The 24,938-nt window shown below is 40.2% G+C and overlaps 1 protein-coding gene across 3 annotated transcripts; it reads right to left on the bottom strand.

The window, feature by feature from the left end:
• Positions 1 to 1,276: 1,276 nt before the first annotated feature.
• LOC104039648 (interleukin-1 receptor type 1) lies at positions 1,277 to 24,858 on the bottom strand. 3 transcript variants are annotated; one of them, XM_064439271.1, is made up of 11 exons: positions 24,763 to 24,858; positions 23,592 to 23,673; positions 21,661 to 21,892; positions 19,439 to 19,628; positions 18,186 to 18,360; positions 16,921 to 16,986; positions 11,434 to 11,554; positions 8,945 to 9,090; positions 7,134 to 7,277; positions 5,927 to 6,091; positions 1,277 to 4,690 (listed from the first exon to the last, which is right to left on the bottom strand). In XM_064439271.1, the coding sequence occupies exons 2-11, from the start codon at positions 23,650 to 23,652 to the stop codon at positions 4,314 to 4,316; spliced, it is 1,677 nt and encodes a 558-aa protein (XP_064295341.1). In that variant the 5' UTR covers positions 23,653 to 23,673; positions 24,763 to 24,858; the 3' UTR covers positions 1,277 to 4,313. The 3 variants fall into 3 exon arrangements, with proteins under 3 accessions (XP_064295341.1, XP_064295333.1, XP_064295324.1); XM_064439263.1 differs by having other exon boundaries at positions 23,592 to 23,658; XM_064439254.1 differs by lacking the exon at positions 24,763 to 24,858 and having other exon boundaries at positions 23,592 to 23,682.
• Between the last annotated feature and the right edge of the window lie 80 nt (positions 24,859 to 24,938).

Raw genomic sequence — 24,938 nt, 5'->3', positions numbered from 1 at the left:
TTCTCCAGCTTGACTCTTCCCACCGCAGTCTTTTATTCTCCAAGTATTCAGACTTAGTTCAAAGGTGCTGTATCTTGGAAGAGGTAGGGAATGAAGAGCACCTTAGCAGAAGCAAATCATCCACCACCTCCTGTTTAAAAGGGATTCGTGCTGTGCTGCTGTCAGCATGGAAGTGATGCTTATAGTGATCCCCTTCCTAAGGGGAAGAAACAAATGCATAGGACCTTCAAACACACATTAATTCACAGCCTGAACCCTTGCCTGCATTTTAGACAGGTGTATAGTATAGATTAGGCCTGAAAAAAGCAAAAGCATTATCAGCACAGGTCTTGACAATACTTAATTTGGGAAATTTCACATGAAAATGCTGATAGAGTCTATGTACAGAATCAGACTTAGTGCTGCTGGTTACACAGAAGTTAAAAGTTCTTGGATTCTGAAAAACAACTACTGTGAGAGTTACATAGGTATATAAAAACTCATTTCAGAAGAAGTCCTTACTGGCTTTCTTATCTGCATACCTGTCTTGCAAGAAAAAGCAAGCCCAGGATTAAACTAGCAAGTAAGCAGAGCTGGCACTACTTGTACTAGAAAAAGGGCCAGAACTGGTATTCAGTAACAGCTTTCATGAAACTCAAAGCAATCAGAATGCAAAAAGTACAGACCAAATTTAAAACTCTCACTTGTATAAGCTCCTTTTATCTATCAGGATTGAAAATTATTCTGTAAACCCTATGCCAAGCACGTTAGCCCCTCTGAAATCAACATGACACCTCGTACGAGACCAGCCCCTACACCACTGCCAAGGCTCTGGCTCTCCTGCAGCAGATCAGAGTCAGGGCTTGCTCAGAGACAAGCAGGGAAGGCTGCCTCTCTGCTACTGCTGAGAAGCCCTTCACTTTTCCTCCATTTGAGGCCTCCTGCATTCTCCCCAGCTCTTGAGGAGCTGCAGCAGAAGGTCACTCAGTGGGGCACTGCTGGGGACCGTGCTGGTCCCAGAGAGTGAGGCAGCAGCCTTGGGGCGGCTCTAGCTTCACCCCACTGCAAGCTCACAGCTCCCATTAGCCCAGGCAGGGCGAGGTGGTTAGTCCTAATGTCGTGCCAAGACCAGATGAACAAAATGGTTAATGAGACCCTTTCCCCAACACATATTCAGCAGCCTGAGTAAAGACCTAATATAGCAGTCTTGTTTAAGACACAAGTCAAGAGTGCTGCTTGCTGTTGTTCCCTCTCAGCATGCTTTAGTGGAGGAATGAGGAAAAAAAAACAGCAGTGCTGTAAGAAAAAAATATGTAGTGCCTTTATTGAATTAAAAAATGGACCTTTCTTCAAAGTGCCTTTACATAACACACATGAAAACTTTAGCATCATTTGTATAAATATATCAAAAGGAACAAATATTTTTTTATAAAAAACAGTATTTTGGCTCAGTAAAATAACTTTTCTATCCCTAAAAGTAGGGATAACAAGTAGCAGTTTTTCATTCATCTATTCCAGTCAGCAAAAATAATTCAGGAGGCCCGAGGTCGCTGGAACGCTGTTGGTCGGCCTGCATACTGCGAGGTGTCATGGTGGAAGCGCAAAGTCAGTATTATACCCTAGTCGTCAGAGTACAAATACCATACTTCCAGTGTCTAGTCTTCACATTTGAAATAGGGATCTTCTTACAGAAGAGTTCTGTGACCAAACCGTACAGCTTCTGTCCTAATAAATTCTTCTATCAGTGTGAACCGTAACAATTGGCCTTGCTCAGATGGATCTCAAGGTTCTCTTACCCTACAACAGGCTGTCACTGAACACCACTGTATTTAAAAGCAGACTGTGTGCAACAGCTAAGTGAATGTGGCACTTCATGACCAGAACTGATCCTCCCTTGACACTTCTGTCTTGACTAAAGCACAGAATGAGAAGAGAACACAAGCACGTGCATTGGTCTATACACACATGCCAGTCATCAGTAAAACACTCCAGTACCATGACAGTCTGAAACAGTCTGATGTTTCAAATGCATTTTTCCCCCTCCTATCCTGAAATGAAGAGATTCTTATTCCAATCTGGCCAAACACACACTCAACTCACACAGCTCAAAGGCACTCAAAACCAGAGTTTCAAGTTTCCACCATACACCGAGGTAACCAAAGCACTTTAGGCAGGAGAGGAACCTATTTCCACTGGTTTTGTCACTTATCAGGCAGAACACGAGAGTTACACCATCCCACATTCACTGGGCAGTTCTTCTGTGGGATGGCACCTCACTCTCAGTTTTGTTTGGTCGAGGAGAAAGACACAAGATGATAAATGCTTGAGCCATGAAAGAAGAAAAAGGCAACACTGCAGCGTCAAAATGAGGAGACAAATTGTGAAGAATGCAGAACCTGAGCTTTTTCAGATTAACAAGTGGTGTTATCAAAGGACCAACTCAAAATGAAAATTCCTGCCTAATACTGTATTAGCAACAGCCTTCAAGGACAGCTTGGAAAGTGATGGAGTTTGATACAATAGTAAATTGCTTGTTCCAAGATAATGGAGCTGCACAGGAAAAGACAGAGCAAAAGGTGCAGCAAGAGAGAAGCTGATAGGACACACAGGAATTCAGAGCTGCAAGCAGCAGTTAAGGGCAGTAACAGTCAAATCCTGAGGCTTCCATATACAACTAGATCTCATAACTTAAAAATGTAACATTCAAGGACAGACTGAAAAGTAGAGGCATTTTGGCTCTCACATCTCCTGCTCCTGCAAAATCCATAGCTATAAGCATGGTATTAAACAGATTTGAAAACTTTTTAAAATCAGTCAAATCAATTCCCTCCCCTGAAAAAAGAATTGATCATTATAAACTACATCACTGCCTACACACAAGTCAAACATAACTTCAGAGTTAATAGTTGTGGCATACATAATACTGGTTTGGGTTTGTTTGTTTTTTTTTTAAAAAAAAACCAAAACAAAAACATGGCAAGAGAAAGGATTCAACATGTACGGTAAGTTTTAACAACTTCCTTTACCAAGCAGCTGTCTGGAAGCTGAGACTCCAGCCTCAATTCATCCAGCCTCAGCCAAATTCAGTACAGTCAGCTCAGACTCCTTATATCATCAAGGCAGAGAGAAAGGAGAAAAGCAAGCAGCTGCAGGGGGTAACACAGGGCATCTCTCCCTCCCTCTCTCACTTTAAGGAGTACAATGCTTTTTTAGGTCTACTTTCTAAACACATCTGGAGCCAAAAGGAATGGTTCCACCACCCATTTCTTCTCCCATTGCACTCTGAAACCTCTGGGAACCAGATAAACTCACTAATTTGGGAGAAAACTATCCCAAGCAAAAAAATTATTTCTGCCACATTAGTCTGTTCAGCCAGCTTCAGGTTTCAGAGCTGACAAATGCTAGAGCCAGCACTCTGGCTGAGAACAGAAGGGAAGACCTGCTCTTCTTCAGCAACAGCGACCCATGACAAGTGGGTGCCCTGAAGCCCCTTGGTCTGGTCCTTAAGGTAAAGGCGGATGAAGCCGACCGTCTTGTACTCCCCATGAGGGAGTCTGTGTCATAAGCTAATTGTTCCACTTGGGTAAAATGAGAGCAAATAGATTAAGCCACTTAACTGGAAAAAAACATCCTCTGGGGATTAATTTTTTTGGCTCAGTACAGCATTACAATGGTATTTTTACAATGTCTGCATGGGACATGTGACTAAAAAAGTAAAAAAGATCAGGAAAGAGTATTTATGCTTTGTCAGGTTCAATAGCACTTTTGGGGGGGGTTAGGATTGCCTCTGTCTTTTCTCTTGGATGATAACATACTGATTCAGTAACAGAGGGATTTATCTTTCAGCAAACTGAGCTAGGCAAATAATGAACTTGTAACAAAAGTTTTGTGTAATTTCATTACAAAAATTGAAACAAAAAAATATACTGGCATCAACAGTGCCCATTACATAGTATCACAATCATAATTAATATCGTTCCCTTCATATTCAACCTTTAATTGCAAAAAAAGCAAGTTTTCTGGGTTTTTTTCCCCCCCTCCATTTTTAATACTAACAGAATTCCACAAATCACAGTGCCATTCTTGGAAAAGGCCTCATGTGCTTCCTACATGGTTTCCATGTCATCGCTGTGCTACTGATGACATTTCAAGGCGGTCTGTTGATCTGGCCAGAAGAAAAAAATATCCACTTCTGTAGACGAAGTTGTAGTACCTTCAATCCAGAAAATTTGGATAAGATTGTCTGCACAAAACAGATACATGTGACCTTCAATCAATCCATCACTTACTATGTGAACTGAATTAGTCATTAAGTGCCATTTTTCTTTTGTTATTTAGGGAGAATTAAAGTCTCGTGGTAACAAATGCAATCCTGGTGAAGATCCGTTTTTTCTGGATGGCATGTGGTAGCGCACTTTCTTCCAGAATCTGGTACTTGCTGAGTGAGACCTTTCTGAGAAGTCCCCTTTCCAGCGGATAGCACCATACTTTTGCTTAACATATTTGATGGATTCTGGCATGGTTGCATAATCTTGTATTTTTTCAAGTTCAATGAGAATCACTTTAATGCCATCTTGGATAAGAGCATTATACATGGCTAGCTGCTTTTCAGACACATCTTCTAGAATATTGTAACAGGAAGGTTCTGGTACTAACACAATTATCACTCTTCTACTTTGACGGATTTTTTCATCAGCAACGCTGATCACAGCTGTAGAGAAAAAGGTTGTGCAAAATTAAGGCTGTATGTTCCTACTTTTTATTACCAACACGTTGATGCTGGTTCATTCACTGTTTGATATTTGAGCCAACACACTTTACCTCACCAAAAGGGACAGAATAAGAGCAAGCAGAGAATTGGCCAGTGCAACACAATCTGACCCTATCTTCTTGTTTTGCATAAACCTAATATCTACTACTTCTCTCGCGAATGCCATTTTATTGCCATTGTAGGTGCAATTGCAAAAAACCAAGTTTTTTCAAGCAGGAAAAATAAAGCAGCACTTTAGATTCTACTTCTCAGGGAACCCTTCCTTCTCAAACCATTACCAAAAGCCTTCAGATGTAAAAAAGCAATCCACGAACCACCTCATGTAGGTTTGTTTGCACCCAACTTTTTTTTTTTTAAAAAAAACCCAACTTCTATTTAAGGCCTGCTCTGCAAATTTTTTTCAGTCTCAGTATTATATTTTTAAAGCCATAAGACCAGGAAGGATTCAGACACTTTCATCATTTCACCTCACATAAGCAGTCAGTGGGACAGACTTTGCAGTTTTCAGTGTTGATGCTAGAAATTTAAATTTGATGCGCTTACGCACGGAGAGGAAACCGCCACAAGGATTTTAAAGCCCAGCAAGGAAGGCAATGCTTTGTAAGAACTTTCACTAGGGACAAGTAGTCTTTGATACAGCTGATTGTTCTTGATAACTTAGTGTTGCTTTGTGTTCTTTTTTTTTCCACCTGCACTGTCTAAGCATCCGTTATACCCTTTATTGCATCCTGCTGGTTTGACAGCAGTTCTCAGAGCAAGTACCAATGAAACAGTAGAGAGGTCATCCTGTCACGTGGCAGCTCAAGGCAACAGGCTCTTTGCACACCACTCGCGAGACATACTTTTCCATGTTTTCTGCAATTAGTGATCATTCACAACCACAATTTCAACTCCTCTTCCCCTCAGCATCCTTCCATCTCCAGATGTCTAGGCTAGCCAGACATCACAAAAAACCTGAAATAGCTAAATAATGACAAGGGAAAGGCTGAGATAAACAGATTTCACGGGAGCACCCAGTGCTGTATTTCTCATTCTCCATCAGAGATAATACAAAATCATAGCTCATTCGATGGTGAGAGATATTTAGAATCACATTGGATTGATTGGCTGTTTCTGAGTTGTGTTTGCAGCTGCCAATGAGACACCTCAAGTGTAATTTGTCTTCAGACAGCTTACCTTCTCCTGGTAAATCATCTCGCCCAAATATGAAGAGGCTATATCCACATTGTCTCTCTAAGACCTCTGGCAGTATCTTCAGAGCAAAAATATCTGATGAATACAAGCAACTTTCTCTGTTCTTTGGATACAGAACATAAGCATCATAGATCTTCCCATCTGAAACTAAAGAGTGAGCAATAGGAGTAATATAAAAATGTATTATAAAGACACAAAAGCAAGCAAGCGAACAAAAAAAACCCTCTAAACTGGTTTTTCCTCACTTGAATAATTGTTTTACATTCTAATCCTGCTATTATCTAAGCATGTATAATTATACTAAGCCTGAAATATTTGTAGCATCAGGCCTTCTAGAATACAGTATGCTGGATCTGAATACGCAAGAGACCTGCAAAAGTAGGTTTGAATATTCTTTTTTAACTCTAAGTAAAAAAATGTTGTCACTGAATTATCTGGAAAATAGCAGCTCCAGTAGAACTGAATACTTAAAATTCCAGCTGCCACATAATTCAGGTCATTTTTGTAACCTGGAGTTTCAAAACACAGCAACCACTTAGCCATGAAAACAAAGCCAAAGTATTCAACAAACTTTAAGGTCTGAATTGTATTAGATATTTTGGAACAAACTTTCCAGAGTGACCAAATTTAAAAGACTTCAAAGAAATCTAACAGAACCTCAATACCTCTAGAAGATATCTTCTGTTTCTCTAGCCATGTACCTCCTCTCCTGTTTGGAAATGACCCATGCTTCAGCATACTCTCATAGACAGCGCCCCTATCAACATTTTTCTGAATGACAGGAATTTACAGAAAGTAAAAGAATCAGAAGTGCTTTCCAATAAAAAACAAAATAAAGTGAAATTTGTCCTGGTTCATGTATGGAAAATAAAAAACACACAACAATTCCACTGTATTACTGCTTTCTGTAAGTAATTAAAAGAAGTCTGAACAACTGCTGTCAGAACAGCATTCAAACCACTGAAGTGGGTCTTCAGGGAAAGGAATGATAGTACTGGATTCCTGGAAAGTTGCTGGTTTTTCCCCTGTAGATGCTTTTGTTATCTGAACTAATTCTAAACATCCTAAAAACATGTCATCCTTTCAAATATCCCAGGGAAGACCAATCACACTCCATGAGGTTACCTCATTGCTTTGCAAGGGAAGGTGGAGGTTCATTACAACACACAGCACTGTTACACAAACCTACCTTTTTTACCCAGGAAAGGGTGGCAGGAGTCCCGATACCAAAGCACAATATCAATTTTGAAGATCTTGTAGATGAAGAGAATAAAAAATAATAAAAATACCAAAGAAACTCCTCCTCCAATTAAGTAACCCTGAATGTTCTGAGCTGCAGTAGAGTGGAATAAGAAAAGAGAAAACAAACAAAACACAGTTACACCCTTGAATCAGAGAAAGACAAGGTAAGTTCAAAATTCTTTAGTCATTGAAGTATTTTTAAGGAAAAAAAAGAAATGACTGAATAGGACTGAAAGTTTTTCATGTATGCTTTCTGCAAAGATGGTTATTTGACAACCCTACTTCTATCTTTCAAAGAAAAGATACCTTAGCAATGTGACAAATGAGGCTGCTCTTCAGCTGAAACACCAAAATATTGATCTACATCCCAGTGCAGCAGTAGAGTGAGAATTCTGGTACAAAACTTTGGAAAGTCAGACGCGGGAAGGTGATTTCCTGGCCATGCTATTCTCCCCAGACCAACCAGCTTCCCATTGTCTCTAGCCTCTTTGCAGATCTGTCACTGAACCTACTGATTTGTTGTCCTTACTAGATTTGTTATCCTTAAAACAAAGACTCTCCACAAACTACCTTTTTTAGTTTATGCATACTAAAGAATTTCTGAGGTTAGATCCTATTCTGACAATCTTTATGAAGAACTTAAGTCAAGAGCTACACCTCAGATCCACTTTCAGTCAATTATTTGCTTACAATGTGGCCAGTTAAAGGTAAGTTTGAGAATAACGTTTGTCAAAGAATTGGCTCACAGTTGACAAAGCCAGCTCAATATAAGCTCAATAGACCAGAGGCTTTTCTGCAGCTAAATGAAAAAAAAAAAAAAAATATGGGCATTTATAATATCTGATGATTTGCTTTTCTGTGTATCTGTTTTTAAATGAAACAAATTAATTTCTTCAGCCTTGCATTTGAGTTTTTAAAGCTCACTTTACCTTTAAGTTCATCTACTAAAAAAGAAAATTTAACGCTAGCCAGCAACAGGTCAAACTGGTCTCTGAGCACAAGACTGGGGTCTCTGAGCACAAGACTGGGGTCTCTGAGCACAAGACTGGGGTCTCTGAGCACAAGACTGGGGTCTCTGAGCACAAGACTGGGGTCTCCCAACAGGTGTCAGGATGCTCCCAATCAACATGCATGAGCCTGTCCAAAAGGTGATAACACAGCACCTGCATCAGTAATGGAAAGTTCAGAACCTTTCCAAGCAATCTATTTCATTCCTTCATTATCATCGTGTTAAGAGTTTCTCCTACTATATAAATAGATGTTTCCTCTTTCTCCTCGCAATCTGAGCCCATTATTCGTTACTGAAGGATAGGACAACCGGGCCACATATATATTCATGTCCTTTTGACAACCTGTTCCACACTTAATTATGTCTTTCCCCCAGCTCTTTTAGAGAATTGGCCATTTTCACTGCTCTAGACACATGACCTCCTCTGATCCACATGCTTCTTCAATACAACTGTGTAAAATTAAGCACAATATTTCCCTGAGGTCTCATTCTTGCTTCAAATAAGTTGGAGTCTTTCATTAGTGTTTCCTAAAACACTGAACGAGAGAAGACAAAGCAAATTAAAAGTGCTATGTTTTTAAATTTTGCTAAGAATATGACAAAAAAATAATCAAAGAAAGTATTAAGCTGCATTGCCCATTTTGCACAATGGTATACATCACGCAGTTTTAGCTCTAAGTAGGATGTTCTCAAAGTAACTGAGAAGTAAGCATCATTGATCACCATTTTATCACGATGCGATCTCTTACCCGGGCGATCCAATTTGATGTAGGCTGTAAATTGTTGAGAACCATATATGACGTGACAGAAAAATTTATGAGCATAATCCTTTACTTTCACTTCTGAAATATTAAATTTTGTTCCAGATACAGCAAGTCCATGAGGCATCGCCTCTCTGTCATTAAAAAAAGAGTAAAAAGGAAACATCTGTAAAGAAACTGAAATACCAGTGCTTAATATGGGATAGATTCATTCATCCACAAATACAAGAACATTCTTTTTTTTACTTCTATAAACCCAAGAAGCCAGTGAAGCACAGTAAATATCACCCCTGTAACAAGCAGATTGTAACTGTCAGATTGGTCAAACACTGGAAGAGGTTGCCCAGAGAAGCTGTGAAGTCTCCACCTGTGGAGATATTCAAAACCCAACTGGACACGGCCCTGAGCAACCTGCTCTGTTTGACCCTGCTTGAGCGGGGTGGGTGGACCAGACAATCTCAAGAGGTCCCTTCCAACTGAAATGACTCTGTGAATGAAAGACTATTCAGACAAGTAATAACTAGTAATAAAAATGTCAAGAGGAAAATAATCTTCCAGGATTCTTTATCCTGATGATGCAGCAGAGATTTTTCTAAGCGTACTAACAGACTCCCCAAGCCCACATTGTCCACAGTCAATGGCACCAACTAACTTGGGAAATAATGTACAAAGTTCACAAAAGCTGGGTAACGCTGGTGTCAAATGACAACAAACATGGTGATACTGCCTTAATGTCTGATATCTATTGCCACAGGAGGCTTAGAGATATAATATGCTATACTGCTAAATACAGTCCTGCTCTAAGGTAGGTGTGCAAGTATAAGGTGGGAGAGGCCACACTAGGAAGGTACCTACAAACTGGCATCCTACCCTATATACCAAAGTGACTTGACCTTACGTACTCAAGGAGGGAAACTCATTTTGCAGAACATCTGGAAAAACCAGTTTCTATTACGTGTATGATTGCCAGCAACTTCTCTCATGGGATGCCAATACAAACCTCATCATTTTGCAACACGTTCAGATTTGTTCAAGTCAGTTTTAACTTTCTTCCCAGCAGAGGACAGAGGTGCCTCCAAGGTGTAAGCCCTCAAGTCCATAATGTTGGCCATGCCTACAGTGTGCTTTGCAACTAACAAATGCTCCATAAATTTAATTGCTGAGAAATAGCTACTATTTTTTTGAAATAAAACATTCTGATTGCATTTAGATTAATTTCTCTGATAACTTACTTCAAGCTATTAATCCTACTTAGAATTTGCACAGGATGTATTTTGCACATCTCCGTCTCTGGCATGGGAAAATTATCAGGCAGGGTAGTGATTAGAAATGGAGATTACTTCCATGCAAGCCAAAACTGTTAACAAAGAATTCCTTTAAAGTTAAGTATATTAAATGATTTTCAGGAAGATTTATTTAATAGCAGCACCAAGTTGGTTTCAGGAGAAGCTGCAGTTATAGTAACTTTAAACATAGCTACGCAGAGCTGCACATGTGTCTTAACTGGTGAAGCTGAGAAACTTCATTCCCTAAAGAATAATGGACTTAATTTTGCTTTAGAGACCATAAGCTGGGTTCCTCATATTTACAGGCAAACCACCAAGTACACAGATCTATAATGACAGTAATAATTCCCCCTAAAGGAAGCTGGGGACAAAATAGAACTAAGATTCCTTCTGGAAGCCAGATACAGATGAACAAAAAAGATAATTTTAAAAGCATTCTGCAACCTCAACCTAACTCTGCAGCCATATTTTGCACTGATGATGGCACTTTGTGGAGACAGCAATACTTCTGCACCAGTGTGAACTGATCCTTTGCACTACGTTTAAGGGTTCTATTTTACAGCAGTGACTGATACAGTGAGAAAGCAAATGGTACATCTACACTCTGCTACAGCACAGGCCAGTCACTGAGTAACAGAAGTCCTACTTTCTTGAAATAAATTACTGGTTTTATCAGCCTAATTTGTGTTTAATTTTCCTGAACATAAAAAAGCCCTAAATATCCTGCAACAAGAACTTCTGCTTTGTGTTCTTGAGGATTAGCAGCTATGTCTACTTAGAAAAGGACCAACTTCACAAAAAAAGTAAGTGGGGTGACTTTCTGTCCTGGAACAATATATCCTTCCCATATTAATGATAGAGTGCAGGCTTTAATCTATTAGCAAAAAGGATTACATAAGAACAAACGCATAAGCAAGCCTTACAAAATTATGTTTCGCAATGGCACTATAAAAAACGACATATGATTGCTTCACTACATTTGTATCAGATACTGATGTATTTATAATAAAGTGTTTATTTAAAAAAAACCAACCAATAAGAATATAATGTACTTGATGCAGACTTCTAATCAGTCTTTCAACGATTACTGACATTTGACCAATAGTCAATTGTATGGTGAATTCACTGCAAACTATTGCAGATTGCTTCACCTAGAAATGGACTTACAATTCAACGTATAAGGATACTTACTCATAAAACTGTTCCCTGTAGGTGCTATCAAAGCTATCAACATCCTCATCATTAACTTGCCAGAACGGAATCAAGCCATTTATGCCACTTGATATATTACATTCCATAACTACATGAGAGCCTACAAAAAACATTTAAATACAGCAACTGAACGTCTTGTAACAGAAGAAGGATCAAGTGATTAGGGAACAGCTGGGAAAAGGAGGGATATCAAAAAACCCACTTACCTTATGAAAAGCAGAGTCCTTAAAACTCATTCATTTGTAATCTGTACTTGGGTGTCTCTAATCTGGATGTAAATTTCACCCTAAATGTAGGTGTCTAAATGTTATGTCTACACGCGAGCTAGATGTCTAAGCTAGTAACAGAGTTCAGCTCTCCCGGATTCCACTCACAGTAAAAGTAGACACCTGGATCTTATCAACCGAATGGCTCTCCACACTCCACTGTCAGACCTTAGGGTTTCAATCAGTTGCATGTACACAGTATGGTGACATCTGAGACGCTCTCCAGCATCCAAGGCATCCATATGGAGCTGGCAGATAGGACTCCAGATCTTCAAGAAACCTGCACTGCTAGAGTAGCCAGACCACCCAAAACAGCACTAGACATGTATGTGTAGGCAACTGAATGGAGCCCCCATTGGTAATAGTACGAATTAAGGCCCCTAGCTCATGTGCAGGTACCCCTGTGTAGACAACTACACCCTGGAGCTGAATCCCATTCTTAGTGACCACTCATCTTTACTCCACATCAGAGTCTTTTGACAAACGCTGTCCACTGAGATGGTTTCTGAATACCCGCACGCTCTGCTCCCAGAGCAAGCTCACCTGCCACTCAGCTCCTTTGCCATCAACAGTCCAGAACCTAGAGAATGCCTCAGTATTAAGAAAGCAAGCCAAGTTGCAGCATATATTTATTGCCAATGTACCTCAGAGGGTTCCATTTACAGGAAGGCAAGCAGCTTTCTTGGAGTCCTTTCCTTCTGTATTTTACCCATGGAAGTTATGATTTGATAGGAGAAGGTGGGCTCTCAGTTCACCTATGTAAAGATCTCAGTGTTTCTTTTTCTAGAACCACATCAGATCTAGAAGCTTCCACCAAGGGATAGTCTCTACCAAAAGTATGGAATAAACCTTTAGCTCACATGCAAAGCAGTTACTTGAACAAGACTTCACAAAGAAATCACAGATGCTCCCCAATCTCTTCCCTCATGTCCTTCCACCACAAAAGTAATTTTTCTTTCTTAAGATGTGGTTTAGTACATTGCACAATCTTCAAAGGGAAGAAAACCCCTTAAGTATTCCATGCCCTCGATTTCTATACATTCATGAATGTACTGTTAACTTTCTGCACAACCTTCTCCTGCCATTTCTCATTCAAAAATACAGGTTTTTCCAGGTTCTGCCCCGACAGGCAGGCATTTAAGAGGAGCAAAGTCTTTTTTTTTTTTCCCCAGCATCTCATTAAAGGTACCAGACAGAAACATGACTTTTCAATGTGTGGTGGGTTGACCTTGGCTGGATGCCAGGTGCCCACCAAAGCCACTCTGTCATGCCCCTCCTCAGCTGGACAGGGGAGAGAAAATATAATGAAAGGCTCATGGGTCAAGATAAGGACAGGGAAAGATCGCTCAGCAATTCTGTCATGGGCAAAACAGAATCAACTTGGGGAAATCAGTTTATTACCAATCAAATCAGAGTAGGATAATGAGAAATAAAGCCAAATCTTTAAAAAAACCTTCCCCCCACCCCTCCCCTCTTCCTGGTCTTAACTCACTCCTGATTTTTCTACCTCCTCCCCATCAGTGGCGCAGGGGGATGGGGAATGGGGGTTGCAGTCAGTTCATCACACGTTGCTTCTGCAGCTCCTTCTTCCTCAGGGGGAGGACTCCTCACACTCTTCCCCTGCTCCAGCATGAGTCCTTCCTATAGGAGACTCCACAGACTTCTCCAGTGTGGGTCCTTCCCACAGGATGCAGTCCTTCAGGAACAGACTGCTCCAGCGTGGGTCCCCCCCAGGGTCACAAGTCCTGCCAGCAAACCTGCTCCACGTGGGCTCCTCTCTCCACGGGGCCACAGGACCTGCCTGGAGCCTGCTACAGCATAAGCTTCCCATGGAGTCACAGCCTCCTTTGGGCATCCACCTGCTCCAGCGTGGTGTCCTCCACAGGCTGCAGGTGGATATCTGCTCTACCATTAACCTCCACGGGCTGCAGGGGGACAGCCTGCCTCACCACGGTCTTCACCAAGGGCTGCAGGGGAATCTCTGCTCCGGTGCCTGGAGCACATTGTTCCCCTCCTTCTTCACTGACCTGGGTGTCCGCAGGGCTGTTTCTCTCACATATTCTCACTCCTTTCTCAGGCTTCAGTTGCTGTTGCGCAGCCACTTTTTTCCCCTTCTTAAATACCTTATCCCAGAGGCACTACCACCATCGCTGATGGGCTCAGGCTTGGGTAGCAGCGGGTCCCTCTTGGAGCCGGCTGGCACTGGCTCTATTGGACATGGGGGAAGCTTCTGGCAGCTTCTCACAGAAGCCACCCCCGTAGCCCCCCCCCCCCCCCCCCCCCAAAATCCTGCCACGCAAACCCAATACAGAATAGCAGTACCTTTTTTAAAAACAAACCAACAAAAAAAACCCCACAAACAAAAACCTTCAACTTCCTTTAAATGGTCCCCCTGTAATAGGGAATCATTTGTAGTTGTCCAGTAGCCGCAATAAACCCACTTTGTGGGTGAAGGCTTTCCATCTCCTTTTAGTCTCACAAGTGACTGCTTTCCTAATGTCTGTAAGGCAATCAAAGCTGGGTTTGTTCGTCTTAGCTGGTCTAAGGCATCCAGTTTTAACTAATGCAGTGTTCAAGCCATAACAAATATGGACCAAATGCTATTCTAAAATAAGGAGCCTAAACAAGTTGTCACATAACATATCTTAATATAGGCTGAGAGTCACAGGCAGCCCCTGGACTAATAATTGCTCTGTTTTCCATTTTCTCAGCAAGTACTACCAAGGATTAAGAAAATCCTAAAGGATGTATGCAGTAAATTAAAGAGCCTTTAAGGGCCTAAGCAGATCAGATTCCTGAGTAGAGACTGCGTTGGTAAGAATTCATAGAATCATTAAGGTTGGAAAAGACCTCTAAGATCATCAAGTCCAACTGTCAACACAATACCACCATGCCTCCTAAACCATGCCCTGAAGTGCCACACCTCCAGGGATGGTGACTCCAACACCTCTCTGGGCAGCCTGTTCCAATGCCTGACCACTCTTTCACTAACAAGATTTTTCCTAACATCCAATCCAAACCTCCCCCATTTTCTCTTGTCCTTTCGCTAGTGACTTGGGAGAAGACACCAACACCCACCTCACTAAAACCTCTTTTCAGGTAGCTGTAGAAAGCGATAAGGTCTCCCCTCAGCCTCCTTTTCTCCAGACTAAACAATCCCAGTTCCCTCAGCTTCTCCTCATAAGACTTGAATTAAATGGGAAGTCATAACTAATTGCCAGTCAGAACTGGGGATGAGATTTATGTGATATTTTAATGGGTGGGAGACGCAGTACAGGGAAACCCACTGTAATATCACTTCATTTCTTCCATAGTTACAATAACAAAGGAAAAGGAAAAGTTTTCACACGTAAAGATTAGGCTTGTGTGAGGTAAAAAAAAATTACTGTGGCAAGCCTCCCTATTTCAGTCTAAAATCTGGTGAACAAATTTCCTTATTAGTGGCAGAGCACAAACAAAGCTTTTCAGGCATGTAATTGTAATGAAGACAAAGAAGATGTAATTACCAAAAAATAAGAGGCTGATGAGCCATTCCTGAATATTTCCAACAGAATTAAATAACCATCTGAAGACTGCAGGACTATATAAAATAATACTGTTTGTGTCAGATCCTGAATATTCCCACTGTTTAAAACAAAGGTTTCTGGACTTTGGAGGAACATAATTTCTATTAAAGCTCATTCATTATTCTGCTCACAATCTACTCATCCTCACCAGAACCTGGCAACTTCAGAATGAGGTATCTTTCACAAGTTGTTGAGGTCAAAAAGAAAAGAAAAAAAGAACACAACCCAAAAAAACAAAATAACTGCAACAAAAAAATCCCCAAACAAAACCCACCAGTACTTCAGTGCTGTTCACTTTAGCTTAATACCATATACTCAAAGTTAGAATTTGGGCCAGACAAAATGTTTCACATAATGTGAAAAGAAACATGAAGCCTCAACATGAGAAAAGAACACCTGATATACACAGTATTTACAAGCTTAATGTCAAAAAAATCCCAGCAGCAAACATAGCCATTATGTGGGACTACCAGCAATGTAATGTACATAAGAATAATCCACAATGCTCTGGCCTCAGCAACCATATGGTGCCAGAGCCGCAACGCAACCTTTCCTCAGAGCTTCTCTAATGACCTAATTGGTAATAATCCTTCCCCAAAAGATTACAAGGCAGCTTAGATCCTGTACTAGGAAATTCTAGCAAATGGCCAATCACACTTCTCCAAAATTAGTTAATGCCCTTTTTAATCAAACACTGTTTGAAACAGTTGTCCCTGGTGAAAAAAAAAAAAAAAAAAAAAAATTACACTTTAAGCAGCTCCAAAACTCATTCTTCTGGGCTACATCAGTTGAACACAACTGTGTCCCACATACATGTTTAGATTGCACCATATAGGTTTGCTTAGGAGAAGACTTGTGTACCATATACTTGGCTCATGGAATCACAGAGTAACTGAGTTTGGAAGGGACCATGGGAGACTTCTAGTCCAATTTCCTGCTCAGACCAGGGCCAGCTCTGAGGTCAGACCAGGATGCTTAGAGCTTTATCCAGTCAGGTTCCGAAACCTCCAAGAAAGGAGACTGCACAACTTCCCTGGGGAGCCTGCTGCACTGCCTGGCTGAACTCACTGGGAAAAAGTTAATCATTATACCGAGAATCTCTTGTTTAAGAAACATCCAAGATAAACAATACCTGGAATATCCACCAACTAGCAGCTCACCGTTTCACAAAAGATCAGTATCTGAAACCTTTTAGTACCCTAGAATGAGGAATAAAGTCCAGGTTGTGGAGGGGAAAGGGATAGAGGAAACACACAGGAGGGGGAAACGCTGCTGAATTGGTCAACTGGTAACTACCCTACCACGTTACATATATGTAACCTTATTTCCACAGATAGAGAGTATATGTCAAGACAGACACTGAGAAGTGGTACAAAGGACAGATGGCAAAAATAAATATATGCATCCACCCGACACTGCTGGTTAAGACTCCAATCTTAGGCACACAGTTATTCCCCCCACAAATTACTTATGGGAATCATGTTTTATCATCTGTCTTCCAGATATCATCAATCCACATGCCTATCTCCCACTCTTGCTGAAGTCAGTGGAATTGTTCATGCGTTATTTCAGAAAGACCAGGAGCTTATTTGTTTTACTGAATGTTAATGGTGTCTTAAATAGTAACTACTTACCAAGTTCTACTTCAATTGTATTGTTCTTCGGATAAATAAACTCTGGTCTCATCCGCCGTGGTCCTTCTAAAAGAAGCAAAGAGAAAATTAAAATTTCAGGTAAGGGGAGTTCCACAACTTACTTCAACTGATTGGTTTTTTTGTTCTATTGTTTGGTACCATTGTAGCTCCAGACTTACTACCAGTTTCAAATTTACAACAGAAAATATCTCATTATATTTGCTGTACTCTATCCAAATTATTCTGTTTTAGCTTCCAAATGAACAAAAGGCTTTAGCTTACCTTAAAAATACTTCAAAAAGAAAATCTCAAATTTACTGGCAGTTGAAATAAAAGTAATACAAAACCAAAAAACACAAACAAAACAAAAAATGCCATTAACCTTGTCAGGAACATAGATAAGGAAGAGAAAGAGGGATTGTATCGTCGACTTCCTAGATCAGGTAAGTATTTAAGTAAAAGAGTAAACAAGTACACGCTTAAACTGGGCTGGAATTGTATCGTTCTGCATGATACAGAGACACGCTGCTAACAACCCACTGTCCTTGTATCACCTATCTAAAGTCAGAATTTTTATTTAATCTAAGAAATTGGACACTCTACCTCCATCCAACATTTCTGACAAGACTACTATCATGTTAGTGGTCAGGTCATCAGTAACATTGCCTACAAAGATGCAGTCACAACCATCACAGCAATAAATGACAGTACTGGGGGAGTGAGACAGCCAGTTCTGTGTCCTGTTAGATACAGAAAAGCACAACCAAGTGCCAACATTAAGCCAACCCTTTCCAGAGGAAGGTTTATTAACTTTATAGTATTTATACAGCTTGTCATATCTCCTTTCCTATCAAATGAGATTCTAGTGAACTTTATAAACAAGCTCACTAATAGGGCCACAAGCAGGTGTTTTGCTGTGATGGTCTCAGCAAAAAAAAATTTTTTTAATTCACCTAATTTAATGGTGCATTATTTGTTTTAGCAAAAACACCACCCCACCCCAGTAACTACTGCTTCCTTCTAATTCTCACTCCTAACCCCACATTTCTCATTTCCCCATGACAATTCTTCCTTAGAAGCAATGCTTAAGGGTAGCAACATGCATTATTGTATTTTAATTTTAGCATTCAGGAAAAATTTAATTAAAGAAGATTTGCAAGTCTAATTTCACCGACCTGAAAAGTAACGTGCCAAATAGCTTATGCCTGCATACAAACATTTACAGCAGAGCCAAAAGGAGAAGAGAATAGCCTCAATGCACTCACCTTTAACCTCTAGACTTATGGTTCGTGAAACATTATATTGTTTTCCCATATAGGTGTATACCATACGGCATGTGTAGTTTCCTCTGTCTTGTACAGTTACATTGTGAATCAAGACAGCATTTTCACCCTCTGCCAAAAGAAGTCTCTTGTCTTCAAGAAATCCAGGCTTGCACTCCTAAATATATCAAAAGTACCTGTGGTTTAAGGGAACTAATAACCTCATAATTAAATAAGTTACTGAACTCTACTGATTATTAAAATACTTGCCAAATACTGATTTTTTTTTCAAAGCCACTATGTGGGTTCTTATTCAAACATCACTACACCATAACGTGAAGCCTGATGACATCTTGCTGCATTTGCACTTTTTAAAAGTCACTGCTGCCAATTTTTTAAGTTTTCAAATGCCGTGTTTTAGTTCACTGCCTTCAGATAACTGTCAAGCTGTTAAACATCTCAGGTGTAATAAAAGTTATTATGCATGTAGCACAGTTTGAGAATACACATCTGCATTCCTACTTCACTGCGATGAGTGAGAGCTGCTGTAGCAGTGCCTCGTGCTGTTGGGTCTATTACCATTTCTGAGGCAATGCACGAACAGTGAAAAACTTCCTTCTCTTCTCTGACCTATAAGCAGTTTAGAATCACTTAATCTCTAAAGAAGAAATGTAGATAGATGCAGCACCAAGGTTATTTTACATGTACAGGTCCGTGTAGCTACTTTAATACCAGCATCAGAATTAAGAGTTGAATCGCTTTGGAATTTTACCTTAACACAGACAAAATACACGTTTCTAAGCTTGCATAGTCTACAGAGTGTTTTGGCAGAATCAGAGCAAGAGGCATAAGAAAAGCACACCATGATCAAGAGACAGGGTAAGCCTAATATTCTGTGAACCTGAAATTATTATGCAGAGCCTTGTATTTAAGGAAACGTACAAGTTTTTAAACTTATTATCTACATAAAATAATCAGAGAAACTAGATTTTCACAAATCAACACACGAAACCACATGTTTTTTACTCTGAAAAAATCTGCAATCCAAAAATGGACAAATGTTTTGTGTTTTTTTTTTAAATATGCCTCCCGTACCTCCTTACACTTCCCCAGTAGTGTGGCGAGATACACACCTTACTCAAACTGTAGAGAAAATAAACCTTCCCTTCCAAAAGCTGCTTTTCACAGTTACTTCATAACACATTTTAAGTAGAATATTTTCTAACATGTATATCTGAAATACACATGCACAATACCTTATACCAATGTACTTCAGGCTGATCATTGTCTTCATCTTTAAAATATTCTAGATCAGGGCATATAATCTTTCCGGTGTTTGTGCTTGTCACTTTTTGTTCAAACTTCATCTTTCCATTAAAGCACAAATTGTTGTCGTTCTTAAAAACTGTTAAATTTATAGTTTTTTTGTTAGAGTGGTTAGGGGTCCTGTAATGAGAACAGCAGACAAGCCAGGTCATTAACAATAAGGTTCCTTGTTTCCAGCAAGTCAGGGACTTTACGGAGAAGGACTTCAGCATCCCCACTAGCCTTGCCTCTAACACCCTCGCTACAGCCCCCCTAGCTCTTAAACACCACCCTCAGCTCCTCACCCCTTGTTCCAGACTGAGAGATATGGGAATAAGCTCTGATTCTGTGTTGTGAACAGAAGTGGGGTCTGCTCTGCAAGCACCAGAGGGAAAGCCAGGACTTCGCACAGCTGATGTTACGCAGAGCCCACAGCATCAACCCAGCCTTGCCATTTTCAGTGCTATGCTTGCCAACACACAGTAATGCAGGGTAACACAAAACATACATGCACTGGAACACCCTCAGTGCCAAATGAACGAGAGATGACAGGCTCATCTCAGCATTCCTTGGAGGGCCATATCAAGACAAGCAGGCTGTAACTCTTAGCTTTCGAACAACATATACATCAAGGTGCAATATTAATGTGAAACCACTTCACGCCGAGAGCTCACAAGAGCCTGTGAGCAGAGGAACAATGGGAGTGGAAACCAGAAGCCTATGCCAGAAGTAAAGGAATACTCTCTAATTCATTGCTTAACTCTTCACTTCTCAATGCTATGCTAAGGAAGAAGTTTCAAGAAGAGAAAACGGCATGTTTTGACAGTCCTGGCTTCAACTTCTATATACTGCACCTTGACAAGCTCTGTAATTAAGGTTTAAGCGACTGATGCACAAAATGTAGCCTACAGTTAACACAACTGAACTTTAGCAAGTTTTTTGTCCTGCTGACATTACGCAAGCCAGGGATGTGAGGAGGTGCCTGTGGGAACACATCTCATAGCTAGATTAACAAGAAACATAGCAGGCAAGACTGAAGTTATTTAACGGGGTAGCTCTGAAAGGATTACATTTCTTCTGGCTTCCAATCTTAGCTTCATTATTGACTTTGGAGCAGGAAGGTGCGAAGGCCTGAGACCTGTGCCTACGCTGGAAGTTTTTGCTGATCACTGTTACTACATTCACAACCCAAACCACTTCAGCATAACTGGTGTACTGTATGCACACCAGTACACGTAACTGCACACTAAAACAAAGCCTGCATTCGCTGCTCCCAGCATGCTGTGGCAAGACCATGCGGGGAAAAAAAAATTTCTGTGTGCCTTTCCAAAATTAATTTACTGCTCAGCACACAGCGAACTTCAGCCATTACAAGCAAGATTTGACCACCTTACGTGATGAAGTCCAGTACACTAATCTGAGCTGTAAATATGGCAAGAGCTTTAAAGTACCAAAGAGGTGAAAAGAATCTATTCTTTTTTATTTCTTCTCTGTACACTCAGGTCTTTTGAGCGCTACTGAGGACACATTACTTTCACTGTCTCTAAAGCTGTCTAGCACATTGCTTTGCTCTGTACATGCATTCTCATGTTTGGCCACTAACATTTGGTAATATTTTAGAAGAAAACATAAGAATGGTTTTCTGCCTTTTAATTTGTAAATTTCTAAAAGGATTCCCAAAAAGTTGCTAAGCTCTCCAGAAAGTCTGTATGTGGTGATACTGCATAACATGCAGAGTTTGGTCCTCTTAGAGCCTTCTTCCATTTAACCATGTCCAATGAAGAAACCAAAATATTCTTCTGATCTGTCAGTATCAAACAGCAATTTGTACACAGGAAAACCTGGAAGAGTTAAGACTTTTCCCTGTGACCTCACACTTCATCCAAACAAACAAAACAAACAGTCCACACAGATCACTGTTAATATTATCATGCTTTAAGATAAACAGTCTTCCGTACAAACCAGTTTTGCAATCATAAGTGTGTGGAAGAAAAGGAAAAAAAAAAAAAAAAAAAGGCAGCATGCAGAAACAAAATGCATGGTCAAAAGAGTGCTTTTAACTGACCTAAGTTCCCTACCCAAACCAAAAAATTCTGTACACTCAAGTTCCATGAACACATTATCACGTTCGTAAGCATTAGCAACCCAGTTGTTTCCCTCCTCCCTTCCTTACCTTACATCACATTCATAAAGCCCAGAATCCTCCAGCGTTGCAGGAATAAACCAAAGCAAGCCCTCTCGCTGATGGATCCTGGCGTTTCTGTCTGTGGTTACTGGTGTAGCACTACCATTTTTATACCACGTCAGATTGTAGTCAGAGTAAAGCACTGACAATGTAATTATTGGGCAACTAATAGCTGTAGGCTCTCCAACAAGCACAAAGTAATCACAAATACTGCATTTTTCTGTTAAATAAAAACAAGAAAAAGTTATCAATGCTTTTCATCCATACACTTATATGTTTTACAAATATTAACATCCATTCCAAGTTACACAGAATTAGAAAATAAATTTTCTGTAACAATTTACTATTAAAACATCACAAGGCTACCATTTTTTGTTTGTTAGCACCTTCTGGTTGAGGATCTAAACCACACATTTTACAAAGCTTAAGCCACAACTTCCCTCTATTAAGGCTGTCTGCACTAAGCAAGTCCAACAGTGTCAGTGCAAACCAGGCTATAAGATACACGGGATTCACCAGGCAACATGAGCTTCACAGCTCACCTGTTCTGTCCTTGTTATTTGAGCATACTAGTACTTCTGCAAAATTACCAGATTCTTAATGTCGAAACTACCTATGAGAAGCATGGTGCAAACGGTACCAGTGCAGAGCTCCTCACAGTACTCTGACTATTACAACTGTGTGGCCAAAAACAAATTAGGAAAAAAGAAAGGGGCGGGGGGGGGAGAGGAGGTGGTGTAAAAAAACCCATGGGTTTTGACCTGAAGCAAAAGACAGTATGGAATGAGATCAAGACCTCAACGCAAAGAAGTCTGTGAACCAACATACAAAGGGAATTTGGAGCGGTGCAGTATTTAGATTAAGAAGTCTTGACTATAATGTATTATTTCCTTACTACATTTGCAATTTCTGTCATCTTTGTCGAGAAAGACCTTTGAATTATGAAAATTAATCTGAACACCAAATAAATGGTGAGCATAAACAGAATTTTTACAGTTATAGCTATGTAACAAGTTGACAAGATACAATTATGCAGCTTAGCAAGCTGTTTTTTATAAATACCAGCCGAAAAAAATACAAGAGAAAGAAGGGCAGATAATGCAAGAAGTCATCAAGAAACCAAATCTAAAAGCAAAACCTGCTCAGCGAATACCAGTTTAGCACAGAGCAGGCCATTTGGCTATAAAGCAGACTTTAAAAGCTTCCAATCTTTTGCATGCATGTGCAACGCTGAATTCCTATGAAGCTGCAAAACGTCTGACTGAACTGCTTTTGCATATCTTGATGAATGATTGCATAAGTACAAAGCTAATGTATTAAGTTTCAAAATAAAAAAGTCTTCAGTAATCCTTCCAGTCCCACCACCTTCCCATCACCTAATTTAGAGGTTTACAAGTAGGTCCCTATGTTGCCTAAACTAATTCAGAGACATTAATATTAGACTGCTTATACCAAGAGCAGCAAGACAAGCACCATTAATTTATGAAGTCCTAAATTGCACTGAATAATTAGATCTACCATTAAAAATATTACTAACTAACTGTAAAGGAAACTGAGCTCTACTGCTTTCAGGACTGGAGCTACACCATGTCTCCTAAAGAAGGCATTCAACAGCTAAGCCAAGGAAGACAATCTCTTTGAACTTTCTTCATAGGAATCAGGGAGAGGCTAATCAAAGCCTCAGTTCTCTAAATTTATGTGTCTAGATTTAAAAATATTTTTCAGTTTGTCCATTCCATCCCCAGTGCAACTTCACTCCAAGAGGAGGCATTCAGCATATCTTCAACATGCTGAAGAAAAAAAAAAAAAACCCAAATCTACTATTTGCTCTCAGTACCTCTTTTCTGCTAAATACACACAACTTGTCTCTTGCAGGTTTTCTTTTTAAAATGGCAATTTCAGCAATGTATTTCACTTACCAGCACTGAACAGAGGTATCAGTAGAATGAGAAGACCAATGAGCAAAAACGTAGATGTCATCTTTTGCTGCAAAGAAGAATACTTTTCCATTAGTGTGGTAAGAGCGTTCAAGCTACACTGCCCTGTGCACCCTGCACTACTCCTTAAAAAAAGAAAAATCAGGAGAAGCATTAGTCATCTTGAGGAGGGAAAAAAATGCGTTTGGTAATTCAGCCCCAGCCTTTGAAGATTTCAGCTACAGCAACTGTTAGCCTCCACAGAAAGCTACTCAGTTTTCAGCTTTCTAGTGGAATTTTTCCGAATTTCTACTGGAATAGCTCTTGCATAAAGTGTAATTTTCTTTTGCCAGCATAGTTAAGCCAAAAAAACCCCCAATCCTCTAGCACAGACAAGTTATGCTAGCATACAGTGATGTAAGCTATACTGTATAAACCAAGCTTGATTAATATACTCCTCTTTCCGCATGTTTACAAGAGATATAATCATAGAGATGTATGAGGTTTCATTCTTTGAACTGTTCTTGTACAGTTGAGGCAACACTGCTTTTAAGAGCAGATGAACTTGTAGTTCTTTGCAAGAGGACAAGCATGCTGTAACTCCAGTGTGAGCTGCCACTTAAACTGGCATCTAAAATCTAAACCTGTGTGGAAACCGCAGCTGATATGAATTGGTGTGGTCAGACACAAGACAAAGTGTTCAAAAATTGTAGTTTCACTTCACACCTCAGGCCATCTTTGCAGCTTTCTCCCACAAAGACATGACTGAACAGACACCAACTGCCCTCATGGCCCACAAGTAGCTTCCATGAAACCTCTAAACCTTAACCCAGTCCTGCTCCCCTCTATAATGCACCTGCTTTTTCTTGGCAAGATGTCATCAGAGCCCTTCCCAAGCCTTGTACTGTCAGCCAGCTGGCAAACGCTTAACCCCTTTTCCTTCCAACAGCTCCTTGTAGGTTAAGGTCTACATTTAGCTACCTTGCCTCTCCTCAGTTTTTCACTATTTTGCATGCTGCTCCCTCTCACTCTAAAGCATTCTGGTTTCGCACATAGCAGTCCATTACAAAACATTCATTGCACAGGTCCTAGTTAATATTTGCCTTCTACCCAGCTAGAAATGGCTGGAAGAATAGATGGTATTCCCTGAAAAACACACATGGCCTTGACTTACTTTTATATGCAATATAGTTCACTTTAGTGACAAATAAGCCACACCAGCTCCTTCTTTTGAAACATTTCATATGCAGAAGTTTTGCGGTAGTACAGAGCAACCCGGGGAGCAGAGTTCAACACTTTAATATAACAGCCTCCAAGTATGTACTTCTTTTGGACAGTTTAACTGACAAA

The sequence above is a fragment of the Phalacrocorax carbo genome, chromosome 1, assembly GCF_963921805.1.
Source record: "Phalacrocorax carbo chromosome 1, bPhaCar2.1, whole genome shotgun sequence".
NCBI lineage: Eukaryota > Metazoa > Chordata > Aves > Suliformes > Phalacrocoracidae > Phalacrocorax > Phalacrocorax carbo.
The sequence above is the reverse complement of the archived record's forward strand: the minus strand, read 5'-3'. Positions and strand labels throughout refer to the sequence as shown.

Coding starts and splice junctions, on each gene's coding strand:
- LOC104039648 (XM_064439254.1), bottom strand. CDS start 23,682: ATGGAAAAGTATTCTTCTTTGCAGCAAAAGATGACATCTACGTTTTTG. Junction 11,555..16,920: donor TACAATTGAAGTAGAACTTG/GTAAGTAGTTAC, acceptor TGTTTTTTGTAG/GCTCTCATGTAGTTATGGAA. Junction 9,091..11,433: donor TACAGGGAACAGTTTTATGA/GTAAGTATCCTT, acceptor TTTTAATGACAG/AGAGGCGATGCCTCATGGAC.